Below are 21,982 nucleotides of genomic sequence, written 5' to 3'. Positions count from 1 at the left end.
TGTTAAGTAAGATTTGAGTTCTTATGTAATTAAAATAAATTATGCTAATTGAATTAGTAAAATCTTAAATTAAACACCCAAACAAAACTTTATTTTAATATACACAATTTATTACCTCCATTAATTGCATATCTAAACTATTATTCAAACTCCTAACTAAGTTGATATGACTAGCCAACTCAATTAAGAAAATTACAAAAATGTCGATAAGTTATATTATTCATAGTACTTTAGTCTTTTATTGTTAAAAAATCAATATGCATATAGTTGGAATTTAAACCTAAGCCAATTTCATTAGAAAAAAATTAAATTTACTACTCAACTAAAACTTTATTTTATTGTTTTTATACATTTTAATATTATTATACACACTTTATTACTTCCACTAGTTGTATATCTTAATAATGTTATAAATTAAGTCGATCTCAAAATTAACTCAAACACCAACTCAAATTGATAACATCATGATAAATAATTGTAGTGTATTTAATATTCTTAATCTAATACATTTACATGTTTAAAATTCATTTGCTCACAATTTAAGCTTTTTTTTTTATTTTAATACTTCATACATTGCGCATGTAATTATTAATAAATTTCAAACTATACAATTTATTTTTTATTGTATATTATTTTTAAATGTTCTAAATACATAATTTTCATTCTGTGTCATAAAGTTAAATTGAATGTTTGTTAACTTTTAATTAAATTAACATTAAAAATTTACACAAATAGATCATGGCGAGAGGCTAAGAAAGGAGATATAGGGTTTTACAGCTCCGACTCTGTCACTCTCATTTCCAAAAACTAATAAGGAAGCACACGTTATGTTCTTTTGTTTTAGTGGCGTTTTGTGAAAAATGCCGCAAAATGTGTAACCTGAAGATGTTTTTTCTTTTTTGTACTTTTTACCTGACCAATCTCTGCAAAAGCTTCTCAACCTTCAATTGTCAATACTGACAGTAAAAACTCCATGAACAGAAAAATAGACACAGAAGATACCCTGTTCTAAAAAAAATTAAAAAAAATAAACTCCATCAAACCTGTGAGCCATTCAAACTCCGTCAAATTCTATCAGTACAAGGCTCTTGGAATTCTACAATAACAAACACAATGATACTAATTATTTTGTTACAAGAAAGTTGAACAGAAAAGATCTCTGCTTGGAAATGAAAATAATTTAGATGTAGATATTCAAACTCCAAATCTACTTGATAACACATAGTACATACTGAAGAAAAAATCAAGGACTAACTGATCTTTAGGAAGAAGCTCTAGGTAAAGCGCATTCTACATTATTGTATTTGTTCCCACAGCAATATCGGTATATTCAGACATAGATCCATCATCCGTTTGAGAAGATATTTTACAATCTGAACTGCACTTTTTATTTACAGAGCTTTATGTATAGAGAAGCTACTAATTCAAAGTTCATTCCATGCTTACTCCCAGTCAGCATCAAAGAAACCAGCATCTTTCATCTCTGAGTAGTACACATTCTCTAAATGCATGTCTTCCTCCTGCATTCATTAAAAGATATTTTGGCCATGCTTACATGTTATAAATCTGTGCTAAAAATCAATTAAACAGATGCATGTTTTACTATGAATATGAAAATAAATTATTACCTCAAAAAAATCAGCTAGAAAAGTAATATACAGAAGAGGAAGGTAAAAGGCATGGTAGCAAACGATTGTGGCGCTGTACAACCTGTAAATGTGTTTCGTATACCTCTTTAGAAAACCCTTTGAAAAGGAACATAATATACTAATATAAATAATACTTGGATTAAAATGGCAACAAGCTTGTATTTACCAAAACCCAAAGCTAGCTCCATTTCCAGTTAGTGCACAAGCAAACAGTTCTAGTGCATTCAAGACGAACATGAAGGCAACATATTTGTAGAATGCAGGTCTTGCTGCAGAAGGACAGAGAAGCAACTGTAAATCTACGATTAAGCAACTTGCAAAAAATGTAAGTAACTTAGATGAACATACCAGGTAACCTTTCTCTCCGCTTGGAATGGTACATAAACAGTATGGAGCCATAAATAGCAGTCAGCACTAGCCTGTGAACAACCCACAAGCCCCATTTGATCTGACGTGGATGTTCGGAGTTGTCAATGAACAAGGGCACACTGAATCCAAATAGGTAAATAGCCTAAAGGAGGGAAAACATACATTGAAATATTAATATCATAATATATAAAGCATCAACGGAGAAATGTAAAAAGAATTCACTACAAGAAAAATACTAAAGGGAAAAATATCGTGTGTTTTTCATATTAGAAAATGAAAACAATTAAAAAACAAGTATGCACGATCATACTTCAAATTTGAGATTGCTTAAGAAGTTAAAATAGATCAATTATCTAACTATAGGCCACAAGAATGGTGACTCTGATATTAATAGTAAAGTTTGAAGGAAGGAAGAAACTGTAATGTTCTTCCACCACCATCTGATTCACCAGCAATAGATATGCAACTTCCAAGAAAGGTGAAATATTTAAGAATAAAATAAATACCTTGAGAAGTAAGTCCAAACCAACAATAAGCCCTGAAATAACAAATGTCCGTGTCAAAGCTTGCAACCCACTAGCATGATTTCCTTGCAGTAGAAATGCCAACAGGCTAACTTCCAGGAATAGCATCCCAGAAGTTGTGAACAATGATAAGATATTCCATGCCATTTCCTTTCCAGGAGTGCATTCCCAGGCCTGCATCAATCAAGAGGTAGTTTGGACCAAGCCATTCAGCTCATGAAGTGGAGAAATAAAGTTACTGTCAACTAGAATTATGATCTTCAGGGGTCAATCGTATTTCATTAATCTTGATGGCTATGATTTTCCTAAAAACATATAGTTTACTAACCTAACTCATTCATGCTATCAAAGAATAAGATGCCCAGCTGCTTTAACAGAAATCATTTTCAAATAAGCCATGTTAACCAGAAAACACTATTTGGAAACAATCACACTAAGATACAATTCATACGTGAAAGGACAAAGTAAACAGATTTTCTCTCACTTAAGAAAAAGGGAAAATTGACCATTCATGATGGTAAATGAGTTAGATGTTAGCTCATGCCACACTAAAAGAGACACAGCTATCAAACACAAGCTCAAGAAAGAAGACTTTTACTATGCATATTTCCATTCTATTGATCTATATTATTCATTATTGGCTTCTCTGCATTGTTCTTAGATACAACATCAAAGGAGCATCACCTAAAAAACTCATACTAGATAGCTTTCCTGTCCAAGAATCTTGTTCTTAAGTTTACAATGCGAAAAGATTGCCGAACAACTTTTGCACCTTGTCTAATGAGACCAAGACACCCAAGTCACATTCCACTAATTTAAGTAGCATTACTTATTGCGTTGTCCCAGACTCACAGAAGCAAGAACAAAAAGAGTATTTTGGATATCAACTAAACAAACTTGTGAAGAATTAAAACAAGAAAGTACATTGTTATTTGGATGAAAAATGCCTGACTTATAAGTTGACTAATTAGATTTTGTCTATAACTAATGTCAGATTTTAGCAATTCCTTCATTTTAATCAATTATTAATTTTACTTTTCAATATCAGCTAGTCTTTTACAGTAATTTCCATTGCAATTTGCTTTACAATAAAAATAAAAAGCAACCATGTCAAGGAAACAACCAAAGTCTAAAAGATCCAATAATATCAAATTCAAGAAAAACACCAACTCATTAAAATTTAATTAGAGGGGAAAAAACCCACAAACCTGAACGAAACACCAAACAAGGTTGAGCAAGCTAACGAGCCAAAGGCAACCGTAATAAGAAATCATGATATAAGACCTTCCATGAGAGAGCTTTTGAAAGTTTTTTTTAGCTTGAAAACCCAGAAACAGAACAAAGAGGAGAGAAGGGATAATAAGTGCTAAGTTATGCCAAAATCCATGACATTCAACGAGCCATCCATACAACCCATTCGAAAAAGAAGAAGATGATGATGATGAAGAATTGTTAGGGTTTTGAGGAAATGGGGATTCTGTGATGCTTTCAAGAGATTGCATTTTCTGAGAGGTTTAATTTCATAAAGAAAACGGGGAAGACAATAAATTTAGAAACTGAAAGATTGGAAGTTGAGATTTTCAGGATTTTGTTTTGTAATTTTGAAGGGTTTGAGTTAATTTATTTTGTTGATCGAATTCACGGGATAATCAGAATTTTGACTTGCTGGTAAAATAAATTGAAGGACAAAAATTTGTCATTATAAAAATATTATTTAATTTGAAAAGTAATTTTGGAAAATAAAAGGGTAAACTATCACTCAACCTTTCATTTTGGGCACCAAAAATAAAATGATTGCAATTAAGGCACTATTGTTACATACTTTTATCATTTTAGTCACTTGTATTTAATTTTCCCATTAGATACAGTCATTTTAATCACCCAACTTTAGTAAATTTTCATTTTGATTACTCATTTTTTTTTTAATTTTCTTTATTATTTTTTTGGTAAAAAGACCTCTCCGGTCCCTCTCAGAAAAATTGGAGCAATTTAATCTTTTTCAATTTTGAAAGTGAGCAACTAAGGACAATTAATAACGGTGTTAATGTCATTCATCAATTGTACATAATTTTGATTGACATAGTAACAAATTATCCTTCAATTTTACAAATTTTGTCATTTTGGCTTTAATTCTAAAAAGTTCAACAAATTTAACATTAATATTTACACAAATGTTATGGGATAAATTTGTTAAATTAGGCCAAATAGACAAAATGCATAAACTTTGAGGTTTAAAATTTATTATTGTACCAATCAAAACCATATACATTGATGGAAAATATTAATGTGGTGATTAATACCTCTTTGGATTTGAAATTGAAATTGAGAGAGATTGAAAATAACTTTTTAGCTTCTTTTTTCTTTTTCTTTTTCATTTTAAATTAATTTTATTATTTTCTGTAAGGAAAAACCTGGAAATTTATAGGGGAAAATTTAGGTTAGAAAAATTATTTTTTAATTTCCTTTATTTTTTCTTTTAGATTTAATTTCAGTCTTTCCTCTTAGTAGAAAGATGGAAAATAATATCAGATTTTATAGGGAATTACGTAGGTTTTTTTAAGAAAAAAAGTTGAATTTTTACATGAAAAGTCAATTTTTCTTCATTTCATTTATTTCTTTTCCTTTTTAAAATTAATTTTAGGGTGCGTTTGTTTACCAAGAAAATATTTTATAGAAAATATTTTCTTGATTTTCCAGTGTTTGGTTGCCTAAAAATATTTTCCATTTGAAAATGATTTCCAAGACACGGGTAAAATGTCTTACGTTTTAGGGAAATTGTCTTACCAATTTCATTTCTGTAAGACATTATCCGGTTCCTCCATCTAGGTAAAAGTCTCTCTTTCTTCCTTTATTCATTTCTTTTACTTCTTCTGTTCTTCATTTTCTAGTCCGTCCTATATATCATTTTCTCAAGCTGCTGTTTCATTTCCTCTGTTTCTCTCTTTCTTATGATTATACCATTCCTCTTCGCTGGGTCTTGGCTTAAGGTATGAACCAAAGCTCTTTTTTTTCTTCTTGTTCCTTACTTCTCCACAAATTTTATGCCTGAAATTTTATGCTTTCCTCTGTTTCTTTAGCTAGGGAAGAAACCTGAATGATTTAAGGATTCCCAAACTCAAATTTTTAGAAAAGAGAGATACCGAAAACAATCTTGAAATTGAAACCGATCGGTTTCAAAAATCTCTAATCTTTGTTCTTTTCGTTGTTGATAAAAAAAATGATAAAAATAAAATTCTAGGGGTTTGGTTTGGTACTTGGGAGCCCCAACCAATAACACCAATCTTGAAATCGAGAGATATGTGAGTTTGACAGGCCATAGCTGAGCCGCAGCAATTATGAGTAGTCAGTGTGGTTGGTTTGAGAGGACTGAAAGGATCTTGAAATGGTCGTCAAGAAACCTAGATTAAAGTTTTTGAGGAAATTGAGAGAGAGGGAGTAGTGAAGTAAGTAACCTAGATTTTAATTACTGGACATTTTTTAGGATAAATGTGCTTGTTTTGGTTATGAATGCTTGTGATCTGTTTTGTAATTGCCTTTTTTCTTGGTTTTTGATTTAACATAGTAGTTTTCTATTTGATTGCTGAGCAAGTGAAAGAAAATAAGGGAAACTGTTGGTTTTTGTTCTTTTTTGAAAGGTTCAAGCTTGATAGGCTTCCAAAAGAATATTTTGCTTCTCATGGTCGTTCTTCAGCGGCAAATAAGCAGGTCTAACGACTTGTTCGTGAATTTGAAAGTGTTGTTTTATTAAAATAAGAAAAAAAAAAGTAATTAGTAAGTGAAATCAAACCTGTAAATATTCTAGTTGATTTCTTTGAGTTTTGGCTTTTGTCATTGCAAAATCAAATCTTGCGTAATATATCTATCAATTTAGTCCAACCTTTATTGTTGCTTAGCTTAGCATTATGGCTGTAGTTGTAAAAAGTTTGGTCTGAAAAAAAAAGTGCATTTGGAAAATGTTGCTTTGAAAAATTATGGTTTGGGAATTTTAAGCTTTTAGCATTGTTGTTAACTACTGCTATGAAAAGTTAAAATGTCAATTTTAAAAACATGATGTTAGAAGAAAGACGAGACAAATGAGGTTTTTTTGTATTTTTCTTTTTCAAAATCATATTTTCAAACAACAAAACCATCAAAGTGCATCTTCTTGGTTTGATTCAAAAAGTATTTTGTTGAAAAGCTTTGGCTACTTTTTCCTGGTTTTTGATTGTCTACTGCTTATTGCATGCTTTCCAACAAGGTGAAAAGGGCTCACCCTTTGCAGGTTAGGGCAGCTGGTTTTGCTATTGCTGTACTGAAGCAACAAAGTTTGGGCAGCTAGTTTTCCAACAAGGTTTGGGCAGCTGCAGCCTGGGAAATGGCTACTGATTTTAAAAAATGCTGTAGTTAGTGATTGCATGTTGATTATCTATACACCTAAGGCAACACAATTTTTGAAGCATTCTTTGATATTCTTTTTAGTGTTTGGTATCTAAATCAAATTTCTCTGTAGATATTTGAGAAGAACCCTACCAAGATCAAGAATTATGGTAAATGGCTCCGCTACCAAAGCCGCACTAGTTATCAAAACATGTACAAGGAATACCATGACACTACTCTAAACGGAGCTGTTGAACAGAAGTAAACTGAGATGGCTTCTTGCCACAGAGTCCGGTTCCTATGTATCAAGATTATCAAGACTACAACTATCCCAGCCAAGCTATGCAAGAGAGATAGCACCAAGTAGCTCCACAACTCCAAAATCAAGTTCCTATTGGTGTTCAATAACATAAGGCCGCCTACCAGGAAGCTGAAGACCACTTACAAGCCATTAAAGCCTAACTTGTTTAAGTTCTCTCATTGCAATAAAAAGAGAGTTAATGTGGTTTATAGTTCCAAATTTTTTGGTAGTGAACATTTGTCAGTTTGTTGATTGAATATTGTTTTTCATTTGAGAAGCCAAGGCCACATCTGACTGGTTGAAGTTGAATTTCTTTAATTTACTATCACATTTTGTTTACTTCGATGAGCTGGTTTGCAATGTTTGAACTTTATTGTCCAGGGTTTTTGTTTCTCAAAGGCAACTAGGACGCTTTAGTAAAAGAAATTGCTGGCTTTATTTCACAAGTTTTCTAATAAATTTGATGGTGTATCATTTTTTGAGACTTGAATTTATAATTGATCCACTAAGTTAGGCAATTATTCTTATATTCGGGTTTGAACTAAGTAATTAATTTTGTTTTAAGGCTTGAATTTTTGTTTTGTCCAAGTTAAATCCCAAAACATGGCAATGGTTCCTATATAATGGTTTTAAATTTTTTTATCTAACTTTTTTAGAGTAATATAAGAACTTGGCAACTTGTACATGTTTGATATTAAATAAATTTATTAATACATATAATAAACTCAATTAAACAATGAAAAGATAATAAATTCTTATATATATATTTGTTTAATTTAAAACAGCTTTTCCGGAAATTATTTTCAGGAAATCTGCCAAACAACAGAAAATATTTTACACAGATTCATCCAAACACTAGAAAAGTAAATCATTTCTAGAAAAGTAAATCATTTTCTAAAAATCATTTTCCAAAAAATATTGTACTGGCAAACAAACGGAGAATTTTTCAAAAGGAGGAGAAAACCTAAGGTTTATTAGGAAATTACCTCCGTTTTGGAAATTTTTAAAATTTTATATGAAAAAATAATTTTGTCTTTTTAATCTTTAATTTTTCTTTTCTTTTTCCATAAATTGGAAATTTTGGGGGTTTTACAGGATTTTTTTAGTCTTTTACAAGAAAAAACATGAGTTTTAATTGAGTTATAGATGAGAAGAGGGTTCTCTCTTTTTTTTTAATAAAATTAATTTTAAAAAAGAAAATGAGTGACCAAAATGTAAACTTGCTAAAGTTTGGTGACTAAAACTAGTGTATGTAATGCCAAATTAATGGCGAGTGACCAAAATGATAAAAGCATAACGACAATAACTAAAATGATAAAAGTATGTAATGGTAGTGCCTAAATTGCAAACTTTTTATTTTTGGTGCCCAAAATAAAAATATATGAAAGTTGGGTGACCAACTATGTAGTTTACCCAAAATAAAATTATTAATAGCTTTTCCGTTGGACAAGTTTTGGTTCTTAGGCTTAGGCTATCTTTGGTGTATTACTTAAAATTAAATATAGAATATAATTAGATTATTTGATAATAGATAATATAATCTTAAATGAAATAGATTAAAATAAATAAATAAAAACAATTGAATTTTTTCTCTAAACTTAAGTGATAAGTAGGTCCTTATCTACTTATCATTTTCTACACTTTTTTGTGCAAAAAATTTTATGGGATAATTTTCATCTGAGTTATCAAACGTGTTTAAAAAATTATGTTGTTGAAATATTATTTTTTAATTAATTAATTTTTTTCAACATTTTATCAAATAGTTGTTAATTAAGCTATGTAGCGAAGAACCTGAAATGTGGGTCAACATTGCATTTCAATATTTGAACAAACAAAAAAGAAAAGAAATGTACTTAGTGTCACACCCCGAAATCGAGCCTAAAAGTTTCGAGGGCAATTTAAGGATTTTAGCTCAAAATGAGTTTAAAAATTCGAAGTATGATAAATTGAAAATGTCTTCATCTATGGCTTTTTGGAAATTAAATTAATTTTTGAAAATAGTGTAAAAAAGACCTCCAATTTAAAAGATAACTATTTTGTAAAAGGGATTAATTCAATAGTAGTTTTAAAGAAAATGTACCAAGTTTTAAATCAGTCCAATTCTTCCCCGTTTCACCCTATTTTTTGACAATTAAAAAGAAAGAAAGAATTCTTCATCTGTTTCTTGTGTTGCCTATTAGGAAGGAAAAATCCCACATTTTCATCTTCCAATTTCAATCTCCAAAAGCTCCAATCCACTGTTTCTATCATCTTCCTAGCATTAAATCCTCTCTAGAATTTCAAGAAAAGCATAAAAAACACTATTGATTTTCCATCATTCAACTTGTGGGTTTTCTAGATTTTCAACTAAATGTCCATTTTTCTTCCAAAAAAGATAATGTTTCATTTTTCTATTGGTTTTTGATGATATCTAACCTTTTAAATCGAATTTTTATCAATTGAATCAAAAGTTTTGATTAAATGTCAAATTTTGAGTCATTAATGGTGAAATTTGGGATTTTGAATGAAAACAATGTTTCACAGCGTTTTTCAACTTGTTTTGATTTGATTAAAAAGTTTCTAAACTTTCCCTAAAGTTTCGTTAAAGAATTCAAAGGTTTTATTGAGTTTTTGTGAAAACTATCATTGTATGTCGAAATTTCAGAACCATGAATGTGTGTAGTTTTGTGTAATTTGAAGGGTTAAGAATCATTCTTGGGTTAATAATTGGAGGATTGGAATCAATTTTAAGCATTGAGAACAAGTAGGAATTAAGATATTTGAGTTTCGAATTTGCAAGTTAAAAGTTTTAGTTTCAAGAGGAAGGAACCTTATACCTACGTTTTTGATTGATTGAGTGTGTCTATAGCTGTAAATTAATTATGTTTGTTGTGTTGTTAATTTTGGTAAAGATTCAAAATCGGTGGAGCCTTCGACGAGTAAGGTAAAAGGAAAGGAAAAGTTAGTTTAGGCTTTCGACGACTATGCGAAAGTGCGAATGATGAGTGTTTGGAATCGCTACTAGTAGACATGATTCATAGTGTTAATTGAGAGCTTAAGAGTAGCCTAAACCCCTACTTTAAGTTCCAAGTGTAAGTTTTATTATATCCCTGTTTAAATTGCAAAATATGTGATTGTGTTGTGAATTGAGAATTAAGATGTGATAATGTAACTTGTGATATATGTTTGTGATGGCTATTGTGAATGTGTTAACTGTAGGTATGTTATACATGTCGAATGACAGTGATGATGTTGTGTTTATAATATGAATATGAAGTGAAAGTGTGCAAAAAATGGTAAGTAAATATGTGTGTATAATTGCTGATCTTTGAGACCGTTGGATATAGTTGGCATGCCATAGGATTTGTGAGTATTCATCTTGTGTTGTATTTTAAGGGCATTAAGGCCCGAAAAAATTTTGGAGAGATAAAGGAATGTGAGCTTAGCTCTATTCACCAAGATATGTTGGAGTGTTGGAGAGTGATAGCTAAATGCTACGTTTTTGGGATATGTTCGACTCATTGAGTCAATGGTGTGTTGGAGATTCAAGTATCCAATGTGTGGTGATAGAACTCACTTTTATGTTTTATAGCCTCAAGTGCCAATTTATCATTAAATGTAATAGTACGATATGTGATGTATGCATAAATATGTGATTAATAAGCTAGATGAGTTAGTAAATGTTGCATAAATATTTTAATATGTCATCATAGTAAATTGTGTATGTAATTGTGTTTTGGTCATTTTCATTTAACGTGTGAATTCATGTTTATTTGGTGGTTATTTTGATCATTCACTGAGCTTATTTAAAGTCACTCACTTTTTTTCTAAACCTTTGCAAACAGTTAGTGTTACTGGTATAAGCGGTGCGGAAATTCCAAGGAATTGAGCCAAGTTAGGCTTAGTGATTTAGTAGGTGACATTATTGCTATTATTTTGAACTATGGGAATAAAGCAATGTGGTAGAATTGTTAGTTGATTATTGCCATGACGTTCTAAACGATTGTTTTGAAGTTTAATACTCTTAGGAATTATGGAGATCTAATATTAGTTCATTAGGTTGCTTAGCTTAAATTATTGATAATGCATGGAACTGCAAATTATAGTATTTTTTATGCTAAATTTTGAAGCTATACATGCATGATGATTTAGTCTATGTATGGTTGTACTAAATGTCCTGTTCTGTGTTATTTTTGTTGTTTTATGCCGAGGTATCGATAATCGGGTATTTAGTATCGATACCTGCATGATATTTTGAATGTGCAGGAAGTCAGTAGCTCTGATAGGGCATCAATACTTTTTTGATAGGGAATCGATAGTTTGTTGATTTTAATTTTTGCAGGAAAACAAAATGCTAATTTGGTATCGATTTTCTTATAAGTATTGATACATCTATGGGAAATATCGATACCATCAAATTAGTATCAATACCTACATGATATTATGGTAATTTTTTTGTTAAGTGGTTTTAAAGCATGTTTCTATCTTGTTATAAGCTCGTTTAATGTATGTTTACCTTAATTTAATGTCGCCTAGGATTTTCTTGACTTGGAATCTCCCTAAATATTCAAATTTGATAATGTTCACATGCTAATAAGACGTTATGTAATGTGTGATGTTGTGACAGTGGTGTAGTGTCCTATTATTCAGGCCTAGCGGCCGGGTCGAGTATAGGGTATTACACTTCGGCTCTCTATATATTATTGTGTGTGTGTGTATATATATACTATATCATACTCACAATATAAGTAAAAAAAATATTTTAATGAATCCTATGTGTTGGCCTGATGGTTAGAGTATTTATCACCCCAAATTTGGCTTGGGTTTGAATCACGTTAGTCGTACTGTTGTTAGGGCTTTGCCCTCCTCTTGTAGTATACGTAAAAAAAAATATTTTTATTTTAAAATTCTCAACAATAATCACAGGAGGATTGGTAAAGAATTTGCTTATGAATCTTGTTAAATATGTGTTAGATCCTTATATATACTATTTTTTATTTTTTATTTATTTAAAAATTATATAAAAGTATGAAAAGATAAAATAAGTTATCGCAATAACATTAGTTACCATTTAAAAGAAATAGTATATTAATTTTTTCTCAACTAAGTTGGTACTTAGTTAATCCATAATACCAACTTAGTCAAGGATTTTATAATAAGTATAAACATGAATACTTGATTATGTAAAATTTTTATATAAAAATATATTTATAAACGATTTGTTCTTCAATCAAAGCATAGGTAGAGTAATAAAGGGTTTATGTGATATCTTTTTCATTAGTCTTTGGTTCACTCCCTTGACATTTTATTTTAGAATTTTAAGAAAGATTTATATAGAAAAATGAAAATATAAAAAAAATATTATAATAATATTTATTACTTTTTAAAAATATATTCTTAATTAATTTTTTATCGAATTAATGTCAAATTATCTTATAAAACCAAAATCAATAAATAATTTTATTAAATCTTACGACTTGGGAATAAATAAAAAATTATATAAATATATAAAATTTGAACCCCACTCAATATTAAATCTCTCATCCATCCATTTTTAAATTTCTTTTAACATGGTAATTTGAGCTATTAAATTTAAAAAATATATAAAATAGTTGAGAAATATAAATACCTTATAATAAATTTGCTATCTTTAATTCTTTTGATTTTTTTAATCTTTTTCTAATTGGATTGAGATTCAATTAACTTATGATATCAACAAAATCAGACATTTTATAATGATAAATATACATTTAGGTTAGTATTTGTTACACAGTAGATAGAAAATTATATTTACAATGTATTATCATTTAAAAGGGTAAGTATTGTCCTTTAAATTTTATTTGTGAAATTTAATAACTCTAAAAATGTATTTGAATGAGGTATTTTAAAAAGATGAGTTTCACTACTTTTAAAATTCCAAAACAATTCTAAAATTTTAGGAGATATTTTAAGAGAATATTTGGCTCACTACAAAATAAATTGCAATTTGCTAACAGTCAGAAATTCATCGCTAAATACCAAAAATGGTCGGTGTAGCACTTTCAATCTTATACTGACGGAAAAAATGCTTCCTCGACCAAAATATAACCGTAAGGAAGTTTCATCTTATAAGGAAAACTCTTTTAGCTTTTGTCGAAGAAATAACGCGCCAATAAAAGTAGTATCAGTAGATGCTTCTTAACTATATGTAAATATTTTAACCATCAACAAAAGTTAGCTTTAAATTTTAGAAATTATTTTGGACAATTTTCTATTTGAATTTTTTATTGTTTTTAGAAATTATATTTTTAAAAATGAAATATTAAAAATACAATTCATAAAAGAAACTAATAAAAATACGAAGAAAATAAAGTAAGAAAGGAAATATTTTATATTAATAATGTATATTCATACATAATCATATATATATATATATCAAATAATAAAAACATAACATCAAAAGATACAATATTGAATAAAAAATAAAGTTAATGAAATATTAAAATTAGATACAATATTTCCGAACCACATAGTTGTAGTTGGTCTCTTAATTCATAGTTTGTAGCCTTGGTACAAGAGAAATGATCGTATAAAACTATAATCCCCATCACTCTTATCCCTTTTTAATAAGAGAATGACAAATACAATCCTTTCTCCTTTATACAATGGATCAAGCTAGTAAATTTACACTAAAACCAGATAAGTTGATAAAGATAATTAATTACCTCTTCTTCCCATGAACTGAAACAAGGAAAACAAACTTTTCATGTATAAAACCAAAAGGATATAGCAATCAACAGTCATTGAGTGCAAGATTATGAAGCCAAAAAAAGAGAAAAATCATCACCTCTTTAATGCCATCTGCAAAGTTTTTGACAGTAGATATAGCAATTGTTGCAGCTTCATCAAAAGGATAGGTAAAGAAGACATTAAATACCAGCTGATCACATCACGTTAAGTGAACATAAATGACAACCAAATTAGCAGTTAATATGTGAGAATCATCATGACCAAATAAAAAGACCAAAACAAAGGTAAAGAAGACATTAAATACCAGCTTTGCAATTGCCTAGTTAATTCCATGTTCGTAAAAGCTGGGGTCATACCTGCATTGTTGGAATTTATTCAATGCCGAAATTCAGATTTGATCCAATTTATGAATGCTGGGATACTGATCTTCAGCAAACAAGATGGTAATAGCTTCACTGGGTACAAAACAAATCCTTGTAGAAGTCCTAAATCTGGTAAATGACGATCCAGACAAATCCTAATAGCTGGAACCTGGAGAACTAAGAATATAAAAATTAATCTCATTTTCTAAATATATATATATATATATAAGTACTTGATAGTACAAAGTTATTGCTGGAAAAATTGCATTTTATGGGAATTTTGAGCCTATATTCTCAATAGGTAAAAGTGAAGAGTTAAGTCATAAAATTATGGTTTCATATTCTATTCCATGAGATCTTTACAATAGTATATCATATGCTCAAAATGGTTGAGTGATGAATGAGAAATTGATACTTAAAGTAAGCTATTTAGAAATATTTGTTAAAAAAAAAAAATTTAGATCCCACATTAGTTAAATTCCAAGTTTGAGATGTGTTTATATATAGGAACCTTCATCTCAAAAAAAGATTGAATGATTAAATTTAGGTGCAAGTCCAACTTCAATGGGGATGGGTTCACCCACATGATGTGGGGAAACATGGAATATTTGGATTGGTTAACCTCAAAATAGAATTTTGAATATTTTAGCCTTGCACAAAATTATTTTTCCTCAACTAACATAATCTATATTTTTCCAAAACTCCACCATACTAAATGCTTATAAAAAGTTATGAATTTTGGAGAATTTTTCCACACTCATACTCTCTCACACCGAATTTATTTTGTTATTAAAATTCTTTTTTTCTTCTATATATTTTCCAAAGTTCTAGTGATAGAAAAATGCAACATTTGTTTGTTGGTTACTGCAGAGGTGCTACTACTTTGATCATTGTGTTGTTGTATCCTGGGAGATATTTGACCAACGTTTTTTGAAGTACCGTGATAGCAGCTGAATCTGTTTTAAGGAAACTGTGTTTAACAGGCCTCAACGTTTAGTAAATCTCTATTCTTCCTTTCGATTTCAATTTTTTGTTATAGTTTTTATTGGTTTAAGTATTTGAAAATTTAAATATAAATTATTCTATTTATATTTTATTCTATATATAAATATGTGTTTATTTATATTTAAATATTTTGTTCGCTAATGTGTTTTGTCTAACAATCTTAAGATAGATTTTATTATTTGCAATTCTCTAATCCGGGACGAACGAGACACCAAGGCGAAAGAAAAAAAATTGAAAGCAATTTTTTTAAAATTAAATAAAATCTATTCAGGATTAATTCCCGCCGTTCAACATATTTTATTCTTTATTTTTTTATTTCCAAACGAATACTAAAATTAAAATAAAATATATTTCGGGATTTATTCTCGTCGTTTAACAGATTTTATTCAATTTTGTTTCCAAATTAAAAGTGAATTAAATCAATTTCGGGATTTATTCTCAACGTTCAACGGATTTTATTCCAATTTTGATTTTATTTCCAAAGCGAGTTTTAAAATTAAAATAAAATTTATTTTGTGATTTATTCCCGCCGTTCAACGGATTTTATTCCATTTTTTGTTTTATTTCTAAAACAAGTATTAAAACTAAAATAAAATCTATTTCGGGATTTATTCCCGCCGTTCAATGGATTTTGAATTTATTTCCAAAACTAGTATTAAAATTAAAATAAAATCTGTTTCGAGATTTATTCCCACCGTTTAACGAATTCTATTCAAATTCTGATTTTATTTCCAAATGAGAAATTAAAGTTAAATAAAATCTGTTTCGGGATTTATTCTCGCCATTCAATGGATTTATTACATTTTGATTTTGTTATCAAAACGAAAAATTAAAATTAAATAAAATATGTTTCAGGATTTATTCTCGCCCTTTAACAAGATTTTATTTAATTTTATTTTGTTTCCAAATTAGAATTAAATGAAATAAAATATGTTTCGGGATTTATTCCCGCCGTTTAACAAGATTTTATTTGATTTTATTTTGTTTCCAAATTAGAATTAAATTAAATAAAATCTATTTCGGGATTTGTTTCCACTGTTTAACAAGATTTTATTCGATATTGATTTGTTTCCAAACAAAAACTTAATCAAATAATTATGTTTCGGGAATTATTCCTGTTGTTTAGCAGATTTTATTTTGATGTAATTACAAAATTTTGTTTCGGGATTTAATCTTTTCATTTAACAAAATTGTTTTTGATTTTGTTTCAGAATTTTAATTCTGTTATTTAACATATTAAAGGGAAATTTTTCTATTTATGGTTGCCTTAATTGTGGCTTTAAATTGTGAATTAAAAAGAAATTTATCAACGGTAAATTAAAAAGACAATATGATAATGCATGTCTAAGATTGGTTCTTTGAAAGACTTGGTATTTAAGTGTGTTGAGTGCGCCACCTCTCTTTTAGGGTTACCTTCCTGGTGCATTGTTTTATTATATTTTTAATTAGACCGTATAAACTTTTGTTTCGGATTTTATTAGATTCGTGTCGTCTAACAAAAATTGATAAATTTTCTAATTCTAATTTTGTTTCTTAATAGAAAAATAGAGACTCGCACCAATTCAATCAATTTGCAATCTGAAGCTTTGGTTCAAAAGCAATCCTCAATCCAAAACTCAGTGTTGCTGGTGGCAGCTACTGTAAGCCACAACGAGAAACCTGTAAAATTCTCGGGACAGAATTTCAAGACTTGGCAATAGAAAATGTTATTTTATTTGACCATGTTGAACTTGGCCAAATTTTTTAAAGATGACCCTCCTACTGTTAAAGAAGGCGAGGCAGATGAAGTTACCGCTTTCACTACTGTTGAAGCTTGGAAACATTTTGATTTCCAATGTCGAAACTCCATCCTGAATGGATTGTCAGATGCATTGTACGGAGTGTATAGTGTTAAGAAAATAGCTAACAAATTATAGACATCATTGGACCATAAATACAAAGCCGAAGATGCTAGAACTAAAAAAATTTTAGTTGCTAAATTCTTGAATTTTGTAATGGTTGATTCTAAATTAATTGTGAATCAAGTGGAGGAACTTCAACTGACTATTCACGAAATTCTTGCTGAAGGGATGATAATAAGTGAATCCTTCCAATGGTAGCCATTATTGATAAGCTACCTCCTACTTGGAATGACTTCAAGAATTACCTAAAGCAAAAAAGAAAGGAAATGTCAATGGAAGATTTAATTGTCAGACTTCAGATTGAATAAGACAATAGAGGTATCGAAAAAAGGCTTAACAAAGCAGCAAATGACAATGGTGCTAGGGAAAATGTCGTAGAAGTCAAGAAAGACTTCAATAAGGGAAACCAAAATCAGAATGGGTCTAAACTAGGGCCAATAGGTTGCGTTTCCAAAAAGCAAAAATTTCAAGGAAAATGCTTCAATTGCAACAAGATAGGGCACAAGTCATTCGACTGTAGGATCCCAAAGAAAGTTAAAGCTAACAAGGTCAATGTTGTGGAAGAAGTTTTCAAGGAAGTGACTGACATGGACTTATATGCCTAACATACGCAAGAACTATGAATAAGAATTTTCTTTCTAAAGGGGAATGTTTGTGGGAATGGGATATGCAATGCAATCTCTATAAAAGCAAAACTATGAATAAGAATGTTGCTTCCTTTTCTGTTTATATGCTTAAGTCATTTAATTTATGACATAGTAGGCTCGAACATGTGAATTATGATACTTTACGTACATTAATTAACATAGAGCACATTCCTTCATTTCACAATAATCATAATTATAAATGTGAAACATGTGTTGAGGCAAAATTAATGCAACAGCCCAGTTTAGGCCCTAGTTGAAATAGTGGTTTCGGGACCACAAATCCGAATCATAAAAATATTTTAATATTATTTTTTACATTTTAATATATGAATTGATATGTTTGAAAGTTTCGTGTGAAAATCTTATCATTTGTATGCTCAATTTGATAAAAGAACTTAATCGCGTAAAATAAAAAAAGTAGCATGCTTTTTGCTAAAGTGCTACATTGCTATGGATTTTATAATGTGGAGTCCTTATGTTGAAATTGATGATTTTATAATGTTTCATTAATGGACATTTTGGTAAATGATATATTATTGATATTATAATAAAAACAAAGCATTAAATGGCCATAGATGTAATGACTTGAACTTTACGGTTATCGAAAAGTGTATTTTCAGGTCTCCATTTCTGAAAAATGGACTCGTAAATATTTATTAAAAATATTTATGAAGTTAAATGAGTGGTTAATTAAAGTTTAATGAAATGAATTAGCTTAAAATAAGCATAATTAGATAAAATGATTAAATTGAATAAAGTGTGAAAGTTTAATTGTAGATTAAAAGAAAATAAAAAGGACCAAAATGGAAATTATGCCATTTTTCCTAAGTGAGGCGGCAAATGCATAAAAATCTTTGATTTTTATGCATAAATATGTATAATAAATTTTTATTATGGTTTTATAATTGATATTTATTAATGTTATTATTATTAATTGAATTGATATTATATTATGAAATAAATTCAATAAAGACATGTGTATGGTAATGATTTGATACAAGTGTATAAATAAAAAAATATATATTTGTAATACATGTATTTAATTATTCAAAGATATTTATTATTTATAAAAGATATTTATTAATTAAATAATTATATTATAAGATATTTATATGATAAATAAATAAAAGTATGACAAATGTATGGTGATCTATGGATACATATGTAATAATAATATACACATGTATAAATAATAAATAAGTATTACTTATTATTTAAGCATAAATAATATAATGTTATTATATATATATATAAAACAAGTAAATAAAAGAAAGAAAGAAACAGAACAATGAAACGAAACAGAGAAAAACAGGGGAGAAAGAAAGAAAGAAAGAAAGAAAAGGGAAAATTGGGATTTCAAGGTTTGGAAGTTTAATAGGTAAGTCAATTTAGCCCTTTCTACTTAATTTTTATGTTTTAGAAGTTTTGGAATAAGGTTTTGATGAAATTAAGTTGATATATTGAAAGTTATTAGATTTTTAAATATTGTTTATGTTGAATAAAATGATGAATTAGGGATTAAATTGATAGAAATTCAAGTTAGAAGTGAGATAAGGATTGAATTGTAAAGTAATTCATAAGTTTTGAATAGTAGGGACTAAATTGAAAGAATTTTGAAATTATAGTTTTATGCTGAAATTAGAGAGCTGAAATTAGTTTAAAGTGAAAATTGAATGAAAATATTGAGTTAAATGTGAAGAATAAAAGTTAGTCTCGATTTGGGACTAAATTGAAATTAGACAAAAGCTGAATAAAAATTGAAACATTCAATGTGAAAATTGTACTGTATTAATGATTATAAATTGTATTAATTTCGCAGCTAACGGGGTGCCGGAAAATCCTCTGTTAAGAAAGGAAAAGATGAAGTCAACGAGGGTTAGTTCGGAAATCACGGTTTGTGTTTCTATAATCCGAACTTAATATTTAATTGTTGAATTTATTATTTAATGTGTAGGATGATGCACTGAAAAGTGAAATTTAATTGTTAATTATTATATTTTGATTGAATGCTATGGTAAGTAATTAAGGTAATCATTATTGTGTTTTATGATTATTGAAATGAATCAAAGTGTATATTGTATTACAATTAAATTGCATGTGGATTGATATGGAAAAATATATTAAATTGAATTGAAACTAAATTACAAATGAAATTGAAAATTTGAAAGTTCACTGAATGCCCTATTAACTGTATCGGGCTAGTCGGATATAGTTGGCATGCCATAGGATTGGAAGTGTTCAGGGATATTTTGACTGTGTGTCGATGAGACACTATATGTGTCGACTACTGTGACTGTTTCAGATTCGTTCCGAAGAGGTACTCTGTACCTGACTATGACTGTTACTGTTACTGTTACTGTGACCGTTACGGTGTATTCTGGCTTCGTCTTAAGAAACACTGTATACTATTCCCGATGTGTGGGTTGGATCCGTGTATCCGTCCAAGTCCGAGTCATGTTAATAGGGGCAAATAAATGTACTGAAAAATTTACTGCTACCGATTATTTGACTGTTACTGAATAAATGAATGACTGATACTGAATAATAATGATTAAATGATTGTTATTGAAAAATACTGACTGTCATCGAATATTTGATTGCTACTGAGTAAAGGATCGCTACTGAACAAATAATCGTTACTGGAAAACTAATTGTTACCGAATGACTAAATGTTACTGAAAGAAACTGATAAATTAATCGAAACTGAAATATGTTTACTGATATTGAATAGTGAACAGAAACACAAGTAAGACATATAAATAGAGAATATTATTGTTGTGAATTAAATGGAAAAGCTAATCAAGTTATTAGATGATGAAATTTGAATGAGTTGTAAAGAAATTATCTATGAAATGAATAAATGAATATTTATGATTATTATAGGATAATAAGTGTATGTTATGTTTTAAATGTTTGGATTATAGAAATACCACTGAGTTCATACTCAGTGTACGGTTTGTTTCCGTGCGCAGGTTAAGTTAAGGCTAGAATGTTGAATCAGCATCCCAAGCCGATCCCGAACTCAATAAGGTAACACATGCTAATTGTTGATAATGGCATGTACCTAGGTCATTAAGTTAATGTTTGTAAATGGTAATGAAAGATATAAAGATGTTGAATTATGTATAAAACATGTAAATTTTGGTGACTAAACCTAAGAAAATTAATTAGGTTAGTATGATAATGTTTAATTGATTTAAATTGTGGTACCATTGAGGGTACATTAGATGTATGTTTTATTGCTAAAATTGGATAGTATATAAAATGTGTTTGGATTGGTTTAGCTTTGGTATTTGTATTGGTTGTGGATTGAAATTTGCAGGGTTGGCTAGTAAAGTGTGAAAGGCTCATTATTGAGTCCACACGGCCTGGCACACGGGTGTATGACCAGACTGTGTGAGACACACGGCTTGTACACGGGCATGTTGTTAGGCCGTGTGTCCCTTGCACCTAAAAATGTTAAAACAGAATGTCCAGGTTTTGCCACACGGGCTAAGTACACGGGCGTGTGTCTTGGCCGTGTAAAATTAATTTGTTCATAGGCAAAAGTCAGAGAGCTCCACAGGTAGAGGACACGGGCGTATCCAGGCCGTGTGAGCCACACGGGTGTGTTATGAAAACACACGGGCGTGTCATCTAGACCACACGGGCGTGTCATACTGTTCATTAAAGGAAATTTTAAAATTTTACGAAAAATTTTATAAGCTTCCGATTGAGTCTCGGTTTGGTTCTAACATACATTCTAAGTCTTGAGGGCCCTTTAAATGAACATTAAGATATATTTTATGAACTGAATTGTATTTTCTTTCTTTATTAATTGTAATCGAGCTGTAGTGATCGATAATACTTCATAATCCTGTTCTGACTACGGAATAGGGTTAAGGGGTGTTACATTTAATGGTATTAGAACTAACCGAGTTTAGCCGATTCTAAGATTAAGTCGAGTTCAAAAAGGAGTCTAGAGGTACATGCCATAATTAAGTCGAAATTGAGTCGGGATCGGGTGCTGATATTTTTGTTTGGTACTGTTTTATAGTTGAAAATGTTAAATGAACATATCGATGGTATTGATTACGAAATGTATACTGAAGACGAATAGTCTCGTGAATTAAATGGAAATTGAATTGGTAATGTTAAGTATTAACTCAATGAATAATTGA

At 29.4% G+C, this 21,982-nt stretch overlaps 1 protein-coding gene and 1 long non-coding RNA gene across 2 annotated transcripts; one reads left to right on the top strand and one right to left on the bottom strand.

The window, feature by feature from the left end:
• Nucleotides 1-1,163: 1,163 nt before the first annotated feature.
• Nucleotides 1,164-4,258, bottom strand: LOC107891935 (protein CANDIDATE G-PROTEIN COUPLED RECEPTOR 2). The gene is made up of 6 exons (XM_016816859.2): nt 3,751-4,258; nt 2,525-2,716; nt 1,998-2,160; nt 1,816-1,918; nt 1,629-1,710; nt 1,164-1,520 (listed from the first exon to the last, which is right to left on the bottom strand). The coding sequence occupies exons 1-6, from the start codon at nt 4,042-4,044 to the stop codon at nt 1,443-1,445; spliced, it is 912 nt and encodes a 303-aa protein (XP_016672348.1). The 5' UTR covers nt 4,045-4,258; the 3' UTR covers nt 1,164-1,442.
• A 709-nt stretch (nt 4,259-4,967) lies between these two features.
• Nucleotides 4,968-7,538, top strand: LOC107891910 (uncharacterized). The gene is made up of 2 exons (XR_005905138.1): nt 4,968-6,872; nt 7,032-7,538. It is a non-coding gene; the product is annotated as an uncharacterized lncRNA (long non-coding RNA).
• Nucleotides 7,539-21,982: the final 14,444 nt, after the last annotated feature.

This window comes from Gossypium hirsutum, chromosome A11 (assembly GCF_007990345.1).
Source record: "Gossypium hirsutum isolate 1008001.06 chromosome A11, Gossypium_hirsutum_v2.1, whole genome shotgun sequence".
NCBI lineage: Eukaryota > Viridiplantae > Streptophyta > Magnoliopsida > Malvales > Malvaceae > Gossypium > Gossypium hirsutum.
Note: the sequence above shows the minus strand (reverse complement) of the source record. Positions and strands in the feature narration are given on the sequence as shown.

Coding starts and splice junctions, on each gene's coding strand:
- LOC107891935 (XM_016816859.2), bottom strand. CDS start 4,044: ATGCAATCTCTTGAAAGCATCACAGAATCCCCATTTCCTCAAAACCCT. Junction 2,717..3,750: donor TTGTTTGGTGTTTCGTTCAG/GTTTGTGGGTTT, acceptor TGATTGATGCAG/GCCTGGGAATGCACTCCTGG. Junction 2,161..2,524: donor GTTTGGACTTACTTCTCAAG/GTATTTATTTTA, acceptor TCCCTCCTTTAG/GCTATTTACCTATTTGGATT.